This window comes from Suncus etruscus, chromosome 16, assembly GCF_024139225.1.
Source record: "Suncus etruscus isolate mSunEtr1 chromosome 16, mSunEtr1.pri.cur, whole genome shotgun sequence".
Taxonomy (NCBI): domain Eukaryota; kingdom Metazoa; phylum Chordata; class Mammalia; order Eulipotyphla; family Soricidae; genus Suncus; species Suncus etruscus.
The window spans coordinates 53,857,899-53,870,543 of NC_064863.1; the positions used below are offsets into that span (position 1 = coordinate 53,857,899).

Here is a 12,645-nt window from a genome sequence, read left to right on the forward strand (position 1 = left end):
AGGGCACAAATGCCTAATGCATTAAAATCAGGTGAATATCTACATAATTGCTCTTATTTTGCTCTGTGGTCCCTGGATTCTGTAGTAAGTAGGTTTTTACCACACGACATCTTGCATATCTTAGTGCATGAGAGGAGTTTAAGTCGAGGAATTCCTCCTTCCCATCCACCTCCTGAGGAGTTTTTTAATCCAAACTCTCTTCATTTTGATGCTATTTGTTTGTTGAACTCGGGAGCAGTTTGCATCACTTGCACTGGCTTTCAGAAAAACAATTTGATGTTTTCAAAGACATTGGGACCATCTCTCATTAATGTCATTCCTGATTATTATAATCAGTATCTTGAGGCTGACATGTTATCAAAAGTTCTTGATATCCAACCTTCCAATTTAAGTCAGCAAGACCAATTAGAAGCTTTATGGTCTGCAGCAGTCCAAACAAATTTCCTGGAACTTATCACTCGATGCATTAAATGGTGAGCACAAAAAGACCCAGATTCTTCCACTAAGTTGTGCTTTGCTCTTGAATGGACATGGAATAAAGTGAGTGTCACAAAAGAAGAATTGGACAGACTGTGTGCACCATTATTTGATGGCTCATGCCATGTCATCGATCCACAAAGTATACAGTCTGTCCAACGTTGTCATTTGCATCTTAGCCACCTAACTGCAGTTCTTAATTGTTTGATATTAGAGCCTAAAGAGCTATCTTTAAAAGGCCTTATTAACCTGAGCAATAAACATCTTTTTACCAAACTCACATGTCAGTACATTAGGGTGATTCTTTGGTTCTGTCATGCCGAACTTCTACCTGAGGGCTTCCATGATGTGTGCATTTAACAAGTTTATGGTATAACTACCCTGCAATTCGGGACTACTACAACAGTTGTCGACAGAAGTGTGAGAGTTTATCAAGAGGGGAATGGAACCCTGATTGCCTTATCATTGATGACATAGTTTCTCTCCTAGGAAATAGAATTGATAATTTGTGGAAATGCGATGAAGGACTTTCTGCATTATTAAAATTATAACTAAATGTCTGAATAAAAGTTTTTGAAAACATGGATTTCATGTAAATGCTAATAAGATTTTAGTAATGGATGAATTCTTTTGAAAATATGTTTAAATTTGAAAATAAATTGAAATAAACTGAAATTTTCAAGTGCATAAGTCTGTGTGTTTATTTCTACTTTAATATTTAAAATGCTTTTCATTTTCTTTAAGATGATTTGTTTACATATTTCATTTCATAATTGTCACTATTTCTATAGTCTAAAATTGGTTTATAAACGTTTCCCACAACTGTAGACAGCATACTAATACATTATTTTTATTTATTTTTGTTTTCTTTAGTACTTTATTTTACAAAGCTTTAAAAACAAACTTGCAACTTCAAACCTACCAGTGTTAGTGTATTTTCACCAATGTTACAGGAGTCCATTAATCTCATATCACTTCATTTGTAAATTCGTGTTTAAGGAATAATTTTAGTTTAACTCATAAGCTTATCAGAGTGTTAGGTTTTGATGTACATAATTATTTCATGTTTAAAACATTTATTGTCAAATACATTTTTCTCTAGAGTCCATACAATAAATGACTTTTACACAACACTGATACAATTTTTTTAAACTTTATGTAGTTATCATACCCAATTATTTGAAATAAAATTGTCTGAAAATCCACAATGATTGTGTGGAATAATCAATAAAACTTCACATTCACAACTTTTTACAAAAAATTCAAACTAAAAAAATATATATTAGTAATCTGTCATCATTTAATCACATGTATATTTATAGAAGTATTTATATGAGATATATCCTCATTGACATTTAAATAATGTGAAGTCACAGATAAGTATTTTTAAAATTAATTATCACATGAGCATATTGTGTGTTATAGCAAAAAGTTATTGTAATTGCACAATTTAAAAGTAAAACTTTTGTACAGTTTACTGGTTGACAGTAACATCAGTGAAAGTTCATCTAATGTTATTTTAGAAGAATATTTAAAATATTTTAAGCTACACATTTACATTTGAACCGAAAAATCTAGGATTAAAGGGAAATAAAAAACTAAAATATTTTATATATCATCCAATATTTATTTCTCAATAATTAAAATTAAAATATTATTAATCATACCTTTATCAAATTTTTCATAGGTGTATGTCCTCCAGAAACTTTGTGAACAAATATGGTTTCCAAAATATATCGAATATAGTGTATACAATGAAAAAGACAGGCCAAACTAAAAAATAAAAGTAAAAATATTAAATTCTCTTCTAAAATCTTAAATTCTTTTATGCTTTCTTAATTACAGAAATATTCATTTCAAATTGCTATTTCAAAGATCTATTTCTGTTCATGAAAATATACATATTTTGAATAACTTTATTTGGAAAAGTTTGTATGTTCTAAACAATAAAAACTACTGCTTTAATAGTTTATACATTTATTTTGATCACATTATAAATATTCTCTAAAGCCAATTTTAAATATTGGTATTAGATAATCACACCTGAGCAAGAAATATGAATAAATATATATTTTTGCAATGTGTTTATAATAAAACATATCAGTGTTGAGGCAAGTTGCAAGATTTAAAAATATTCAATACCACATAACTTGAAACATCTTATTCTGCCTCACAAATTGAGGGAGAAATAATGGAGGCACCAAGACCAAACAGTCGAATGAACATTGAGTAGAAATAAAAAATGATTAGACTTATACACCAAATCCAAAGCCAACTACAACAGGATACCCAATTTAGATCAAGCTAGGCAAAGAAGTGACCACTTATACTAGCAGCCCGGGGGACAAGGGAGTGGCGATATGGGGTGCATGCTCGGAACAGGGGTAGAGGGAGGACAACATTTGTGGTAGGAATGCCCCAATTCAATGTCACTATGTACCTGAAATACTACTGTGAATGATTTGTAATCCACTTTGGTCTAAATAAAAATTATTAATAAAAACATTAATCAAAAATTTTTAAAAATTAAAAAAAATCAAAGGAAAGTATGTTCAGAAAAAATATTCAAAATATTTTGGGGGTTAGTGTCAGATTTAGCTATATATATTTAAGAGGATACTCTTGGCTCTGTACCCAGGATTTTGTGCTGTACCCAGGATTTTGTGCTGAGTGCTCAGTGATAAATAAATTCTGGCAGTAGTTGGGAACTATTTATCATAAAGTTTATCTAATCAGGTTCTACCATTTGCAAGGCAAATACCTAAAATATTTTCCCGATAATAACATTTTTATTGGCATTTTATTTTTGATTTATGGGCCACACTCAGTGACATTCAGGGGTTACTCCTGGCTATGTCCTCAGAAATCACTCCTGGCTTAGGGGACCATATGGGACGCCAGGGGATCAAAGCACAGTCCGTGCAAGGCTAGCACAGGCAAGGCAGATGCCTTACCATTTGCACCACTGCTCTGGCCCCTTTTATTGACATTTTGTCTTCTAGTAAATCCCATACATGAAAAAATAATTTCAAATTTTATTTTGATTCAGGTTAGAATTTTTAATTTATTTTTGCTTATTTAGCTTTACAATACTTTCTTTGAAACTATATTTTTTCTATTATTTATGTTCGAATTTCTACATCATTCATATTACTATTTTGTGTTATTGTTTTAAGGAGCTACATTTAGGTGGGTTGTGATGCATGATAGCAACTGACATTGTCCTTTGGGCCTTATGGTGCTGAGGTCCAGGAGAACTTCAACAGCTAATTCTCATGTTACCAAACTGAACTTCAGGACCTTGCAAATGCTACACTTATATATAATACCAACTAATCCATATTATTAACTAAATTATATCAATTTTAAAAATAACTATCAGTTGAGTGATATTCAGTAGGCAAAATATACATAGGTTTACTCTTCAATATTTCATATTAGCCCTAAGTCCCACCAGGAGTTATCTATGAGTCTAATACAGCCAAAAGTAACCCCTGAGCACTACAGGGTTTGGCCTCAGAAAATAATAATATAAAATAAAATAAAATAAAATCAGATAGAAGTAAATGTCAGTTATTTTATAAAGGCCTATATTTTTATTTTTGTATGAGAACCTGAACCTAAAATAGATGTCCTAATTTTATAGCTGCTTTATAAATCCAACTGAAATTAAGGGGACTGATATCTCTAATTTTTTTGGTTCTTTGTAAAGTTAAAAAGTTTAAAAAAGTTTAACCAGAGTTACAAATTTTATATTAAAACATACAATTTTATTTTGCTCACCATTACATAAGAAAATTTAGTTCAAGAAGTTGACTTTATAATTATAAATTTTACCAAGAGAGTATAGTATATAAACACCTGTAACTTACTAGTTGAAAAATGCTATCTTTTACATTATTAATAAACAGCAAGTTTTTACCCCCCAAATTTTTTATTATATTTTATTTTAGTTAAGTTCTTATCAAACATAAATTATTTCTTTTTCTTGTACTATACCTACTGAATATCCATTAATAGACTTGGATAGGATATAATTTTTCAATCATTTTCAAAAATATTATCTTTTATCAAAATATTAATAATGTGAAAGAAACTGTATTCTAATTTTATATTGATACAAGGAGGACACTGCATTATATTTTTGAGACTGATTTTAAGGATATTATTTAAGCACGACACTGACAATTAGGAATATTATTAATAATTGTCTTAGAACTTTAGAAGGCACAGTAGAAGACTGGAGAAGGGTATAAAGAAGACGTTATATTTTATTGAGTTGAAGTGTCAAAGGGGTTTTTAAAGTAAGTGACTAATGAAGGAGGTGACTTAAACAGGAAAAAGTATATAAACCACTAAGATTTTCTCTTGTATTCAAGGCAGAGCATTAAACTGGGATAACCTTTTTCTAATACTGCATTTTAATACTCTAAGGGAAATGCACTCTTAATTGCAGTCAATTGAGGTCACTATTTCCCTGAGGTGAGTGACCATGGCTCTTTTGAATATATATTTCTTAATTTTCCTGATAAATTTAAGAAAATCTTTGCCAGGTCTTTTCATTTCTTGATTTTATGGTGAATAAGGCCTTAGTTTTAAGATGTCAGAGGTATGTGAGAGATAGGAATAAAATTCTGATGGTGAGTCACATGTGCATTTAAAACAAGCTTTTAATTGCTTTCAACTCTGCTATGATTCAAAGAAATTCTGGAGTATTAGCATCAAAGTGACAACTGTCTCTGACATATGAAATTCTATGTTCTCTTCATATATGTTTGCTTTAAGAGGGAATTAATTATTTTATCTGTTAGACACTTGAATCAAAAGTAGTTTCCATGTTTGTTTTATATCTGCAATGAAATTATTTCATATAAATTCAACATATTTGCTACTTAGAAACAATGTGGCACAGATATTTATCATTGAGATTTTACACAACATGCTGTGTTTATGTTTAAAAATAGTAACCAACTGTCAGCCAATTCCTTTGAGAATGCCATGTGAAATCGTGTTCTTTTTTCATATACAATGCTACATATCCAAAAGAAATTAAATGTTTAGTCTAAAATAAATTAGTGCAACCATACTATTCTTCTAAACTATCACAATCTTTTGTTTTTTGTTTTTGTTTTCAAAATAAGTTTGGTATTCCCTTCTAAGAAAAAGAAAGGCAGTCATGATCTAAAAGACTTTGAAAAATTTCCCAGTACTGACCTGGTTTTATCCAGGTCTGATTGTGCTTCTACTACATTAGCTTTCTTCCTTCTCCTACTTAGTATCAAACTGCCTTGTACCCTGAATAATTTGCATAAGAAGAGTCCTCAGATTTACTACTTAATAGCTGACTTACACATCCATTTAAAAAAAAAGAAAAAGAAAAAGGCTCAAATCATTTCTTTATACTCTTTTGTTTTGTTTTGTTTGGGGGCCACACCCGGTGATGCTCAGGGGTTACACGTGGCTATGTGGTCAGAAATTGCCCCTGGCTTGGGAGAATATATGAGACACCAGAGAATCTAACCTCTGTCCATCCTAGGCTAGCGCAGGCAAGGCAGTCGCCTTCATGCTTGCACACTGCTCCGGCCCCAAATCATTTCTTTTTAAAAAAATTATTTCAGACATGTAATTCAGGTTGGATTTATAAAAAGTTTAATACAAGTTTAATATTTCTTATAATGCTTCCATAAGGCATCTATTCCTATTCATTTCATAACAAAGAAAGTGCTATTTTAATACATACTAGAAACCATGAACTCATTAACATTTGCATATTTTCTTCTATGAAGTTAATAGTGTACTATATGTACTCTCATATCTCCTTTACTTCTCTGCTTAGCACAATAACTTTATAGTAAAATAAAATTGCTCTAAATGATAGATGAATAAATTCAATATGTATATAAAACAGTAGGAACTTTTATAGAATAAAAGGGGACAGTATTTAAATAATTTACAACTTATTTTAAATATAGTATTTAGGGTGAGGGACTAGAACCAGATTCAGCTATGTTCTAGGCATATTTCTCTCTTGTGGTATTTGAAGAATCAGGCCACCTTACGATATGCCAAAAATTGAATCAGGACCAGTCTCATGCAAGGCGACCATCTTAATTCTTGTATTCTCTCTGGCTCATTATATATGTATATGTACATATATACTGTATATATATTCATGATTATTTAAGATTATTACTTAAAATAGAATAAACCTTAATTAGGTTTAAAAACTACTTTACTGAATATCTATTTACTTTCCATTACTTTAATATGTACTTATTACAGATATTACTTACTGTACTACTGGGTGACGTAACCTTTTCGAGCTTTCTTTAATGTCATATATATATGGAGTTCTCATATAAAAGATGAGATAGATTAGCAGTGGTCCTGTGTATTCAGACAAAAATACCTGAAAATAATAAGGCAATTTATATAAATAATAAAATTATATAGCTCATGTTAAGGTTCAAATATGACAATAACATTTTTCAGATTTTAAACTTTCTGCATGAACTAATAAATAGTTATGCATCTGTTATTTTGAAAGAAGCTGAATATCTACTAATTTAAAATATTGTTTATACAGAAATTAGGATCTAAAATACTTATATATGAAATAAACCTATAGCCTGACCTATAAGTACTATAGAATGGTAAAAAGTGACTTTTGGTCAATTCAACATTTTTGGGGAAAGCGGATAGCGGATCTTAGGAGGGACATTTTATTCAACTTAAATCATCATCAGAATACAATTTAAAAATAAAGCAAAGTAAGAAGCAGATACATATTAATGAGATAGGCTTCTAAAAATTGACTATTTGCTGAAGAAAGAGAAACAGTCAAAAATTAAGACATGAATCTGCTAGATTTAAAATCTAGGAAGTCAGATATTTACAAAGAAATACATTAAAATTCAAAATTTCATAGAGATAATCTTCAATATTCATTTTTAATTTGAAAATAAATATTTATTTATACTAGATTGTAATTTATCTGGATTAAAATTTATTATTAGTTGTTCTTCTATGTAAATCTCTATTAAATTAATTTTGTTTTAAAGAGAAAAAATTATTATATCCACCAAATAAGCTTAGAATATTAAAATGTTATAAACCTTCTACATTGAGAGTGATAGTACAATGTAAAAGGAACATGCATTGCATAGTCAGGGCAGGGGGAACCAAATGGTCCCTCAAACACTGACAAGAGTGATCAGGAGTTACCTGATCCTAACTAAATATGTGGCCTAAATATGAAGGAGAAAGAAAAGAAAAAAGAGGACAAAGGTAGAGGAGAAAATTTTCATAGAGTATTGTGGAATACTCTACTTAGTATAGGTTTTATAAATTTAAAAGTGATGTTAGCAATAAGGTGTTTTAAAAATATAAATTAGGGGCCAGAGTAGTGGCACAGAGCAGTAATTCCTCTGCCTTGCCAGCACTAGCCTAGGAGGGACCGTGGATAGATCCCCCGGCATCCCATATGGTCCCCCAAGCCAGGAGCAATTTCTGAGTGCATAGCCAGGAGTAATCACTGAGCGTCACTAAGTGTGGTCCAAGAATAAACAAAAATAAATAAATTAAAATATAAATTAAAACATGTTACTGCTATTACTGTAAATTGATTAGAAACTTGGTGAGTTGCTTTTATTTAGTGGAATTCATCTCTTAAAAACACATATTTCAATCTTATTTACTTTTTTTGCAATCATTGTTTTCTAAAGTTGCAGCTGACAGTTGAGAATACATGTATATTGCACACTTACAAAACTGTCAACTATACTGATGTGCCAATCCTGATTTCTGAAAGATATTATTAGATCATGGGTCAGAGTGATAGCACAGCTGATGGACTTTTTTTGTTGTTGTTGTTTTTGTTTTTGGGCCACACCCGGCGGTGCTCAGGGGTTACTCCTGGCTGTCTGCTCAGAAATAGCTCCTGGCAGGCACGGGGGACCATATGGGACACCGGGATTCGAACCAACCACCTTTGGTCCTGGATGGGCTGCTTGCAAGGCAAACGCCGCTGTGTTATCTCTCCGGGCCCACAGCTGATGGACTTTTGTCTTGCACGATCTGACCCAGGGTTCCCCCAACCAGGAGCTATTTTTGAGCGTGTAGACAGGAGTAACCCCTGAGTGTCACTGTGAATGACCCAAAGGCCAAAAGTCAAAAAAAAAATATTCTTTTAAATTAAAAACATTAGATCATTTCAAAAAGTAATATCAATTTTTTTACCAACTGAGTTAATATTGAAGCTAAAATAACTTAATAAAGTATTTATTTTTACTTTTAGTTTAAGTAGTATGTGAGAAACAAAATGGTATTTAATGGTGGATACTATAGTTTTATTCTAACAAAACATCCTAATGAGACTAGTGAGAAAAATTAGTAAAAATTGTTTTGGATTCAGTAATATTCTGAGTCAGTCATTAAAGAATGAAAATATAAGCTTAGACCAAACAGTAAAGAAGATAACATACATGCCATCAACCAAAATAAGTCGTTAGAAAACCTCATTTTGACCCAAACTTTGTCCTCAAAATAAATAAATGAATAAATAGAGAAAAATCAAAATTTTCAAGATTTTTTCTTCTCATTTTAGGTAGTATGAGGCCACATTTGAATGTGCTCAGCATGTACACTCAGGGTGTACCCTCAGGTACTGAGAGATAATTTCTGGAAGGTTCAAGGATAAAATAGGGTTCTGGTCAAGATTGTTTAAAAAATACTCCAAGATTTTTTTGCATCTGGGATATAAAGCCTGTGGAGAGCCTCATATAAACTAAAATACTAAAAGTTCCTAATGATAGAACAAAACTAGTGGTTTGTTAACCATGAAATGTTGATAAAGCTTTTAACACATCTGAGATTAGGCTTAGAGTTAGAACATCAAATAGTTATACTCTATGGGCAATACTGAAAAAGAAATATAGCTGCATTTATAGATTTTATAAAAACCAGTCTAAATTATTTTATTATATATATAAACCAGTCTAAATTATTTTATTTTATAAAAACCAGTCTAAAAACCAGTCTACAATTATTTTCATTACTAATTATATAAGATAATCTGGACCCATTAATGCCATTAGTCATCCATCTCTTATACATAATGTTTAAAAAGTAAAATATTGTCATAGATATTCAATCATATCTATTTTCAAATAAATGCCCTTGCAATTGGTAATGCATAAACTGGTGTTTAAGAAATTAAGCTATTTTCTGTAAAATTATTGATCAAAACAAAAATTCTCCAAATAAATGAATTGAAGATACAAATACAATGATCAACAAATTATGTTAAGGTTATATGGATAATATAGGGATTGAATTTCTTCTCTTACGTGCAGCCACCCAGGTTCATCCCTGTTACCAAAAGTAATCCCTTGATCTGTCAAAAGTGATCCCTAAGAAAATAATCAAAAGTTCCAAACATGACAAACACTACAAAATTCAACACACACATCACTATCACCACCAACAAAGAATATTTTTATATCTTCAAAAAAATAAGACAAGAATATTAAATTTGCTCATATATGAAAGCTTAGAAAAGATAAATACAGAAATATATCAACTCTAGAAAAGAATAAAAGAAAAATAATCCAGAAACAAAAGGTGAAATGATTGTACTATTTTAAAATAAAAATATATAACAGATTTGTTCTTTAAGCCTTGATGTTTCATGAAGATTACCTTGCTGAAAAAAAAATCATACCCCACCCAAAAATGGGCAAAGAAATTACAGACATTTCTTCAAAAATATGTAAAAGGCACATGAAAATTGATCCATTTTATTAAACATCAGTGATATGCAAATTAAAACAATGAGGTATCATCTCACACCATAGACACTGCAACACATTTCACACACACACACACACACACACACACATACACACACAACACACCCCACAAAAAACAAAAACAATCAGTGTGGTTTGGATGCTGGGAGAAAGTGAATCTCAGTCACTGCTGGTGGGAATGTAGGCTGCTCCAGCCTTATTGGAAAACAAAAAAAAATATGGATGTTCCTCAAAAGTCTAGAGGGAGTGTACATTTGACTGCCACCCAACTGTGAACACAATTGTAACCATGGTGCTCAAATAAATACATTATTTTAAAATAAATTAAAAAAGAACAAAACAAAAACAAAAACACAACTGAAAAATACCTATAAATTAAGATCTTCTATATGATCTAGTAATATCATTACTAGGGATATTATATAGGAACCCTAAATTATAGTACAACAAATAATTTATATACAAATATGTTGATAATTTTCAACAGTCAACAGTTGGTTCTATATAAATTTTTCCACAAATACCTATACTAAAGTAGCAGAATTGATCCTAGTAACTCAATACATAAAAAACAATCCATTGGAGCCCTGTCCTACCCTTCTCTGTCTTTCCTGAACTCTGGAAGCTCTCCTCAGAGCCCTGGGAAGCGAACCCCAAAGAAACTACATTCGGAAGCTACCCAGCGAGCCAGTGAGTGAGTGAGAAATGGCTGCATGTGGGGGTTTCCAGGCAGAGTGCTGATTGCTCTACCTGCAGAGTCTCCACCCGGCTTTGCTTCTTCTGAGGAAACTGAGCACCAGAAGGGAGCCCTGTCCTACTCTTCTCTGTCTTTCCTGAACTCTGGAAGCTCTCCTCAGAGCCCTGGGAAGCGAACCCCAAAGAAACTACAGTTGGAAGCTACCCAGCGAACCAGAAACTGAACACCTGAAGGGAGCCCTGTCCTACTCTTCTCTGTCTTTCCTGAACTCTGGAAGCTCTCCTCAGAGCCCTGGGAAGTGAACCCCAAAGAAACTACATTCGGGAGCTACCCAGCGAGCCAGTGAGTGAGTAAGAAATGGCTGGATGTGGGGGTTTCCAGGCAGAGTGCTGATTGCTCTACCTGCAGAGTCTCCACCCGGCTGTGCTTCTTCTGAGGAAACTGAGCACCGGAAGGGAGCCCTGTCCTACCCTTCTCTGTCTTTCCTGAACTCTGGAAGCTCTCCTTAGAGCCCTGGGAAGCGAACCCCAAAGAAACTACATTTGGAAGCTACCCAGCGAGCCAGTGACTCTCCTCAGAGTCCTGGGAAGTGAACCCCAAAAATACAGCATTCTGAAGCTGCCCAGCGAGCAAGTGAAAACTACGCCTGACCAGTGGGGCCCTACTGTGAAAAACTGTGAGTGCTGCCTGTGTGTGTCTCTCTGCTATCCTGTTGCGTGAACCTCCTGAGAGTGGGCTGAAAAGAGGCTCCAGAAGGCACTTAGCTCCACTTCGCTATGCAGCCATGCGCTCTTTCTAAAAAAAGAACACCATCACAAGAAGAAAAAAAAACACACTAAGAACTGTGTTGGATCACAGAAGCAAGAATTTCTCTCCAGACTGTCTTCTCTGCTGCATGCTCGGGCCTAAGATTTGATCCTGTGTGAGGCTTAATCCACGGAGGACTCCACTACCTTGGAGGCAAGCCGGCCCATCCAGAAAGGGCGGAGCCAGAGAAGTGTGTTGCCTGCATCATATAACCAATGAATACCACCACAACACGTAGAAAAACCCACAATACAAGTGTGACAATGGGGAAACAACGCAGGCCAGCATCAGACATAGAGAATGAAGATGACAATTCTGATGACCAGTTAACGACCAACCAACTAATCAATCTCTCAGATAAGGACTTTAGAGTAGCAATATGGAATATACTCAAAGAACTCAAAGAAACCATGAATAGAATAGAACAGAACACTAATAAGAATCAAGAAAATATGAAGACAGAAATCACAAAACTCCAAACTAAAATAACATGTCAAATAACAGGCCTGAAAAAATCAGTAAATGAAGTGAATGACAAAATGGATAAGCTCTGGGACAGGGTATCAGAAGCTGAGAATAGACTTGGTGCTGTGGAAGATGAGATACATAACAATTCCATACAACAGGAGAGATTGGAAAAAAAAAAACTTAAAACAAATGAACAGACAATGGAGAAATTAGTCAAAGAATGGAAACAGATGAAAATAGAGGTCTATGATAAGATCAACAGAAACAACTTAAGAATCATTGGAGTCCCAGAGACCCAGAAAGAAAATTTCCAGGAAGAATCAACGGTCAAGAACATCATTAAAGAGAAACTCCCAGAGCTAAAGAATATATGTGATCAAATCCTGC

General features: G+C 33.0%; 1 protein-coding gene across 1 annotated transcript in view; it reads right to left on the reverse strand.

Annotated features, from left to right (window-relative positions):
- The window catches only part of TECRL (trans-2,3-enoyl-CoA reductase like), an 82,703-nt gene that overhangs the window by 33,215 nt on the left and 36,843 nt on the right, over positions 1 to 12,645 (reverse strand). Inside the window, exons 5-6 of the mRNA XM_049790025.1 lie at positions 6,771 to 6,886; positions 2,145 to 2,250 (exon numbers count right to left, since the gene is read on the reverse strand). Coding sequence (XP_049645982.1) covers positions 2,145 to 2,250; positions 6,771 to 6,886 — 222 coding nt within the window. The remainder of the gene's footprint in view (positions 1 to 2,144; positions 2,251 to 6,770; positions 6,887 to 12,645) is intronic.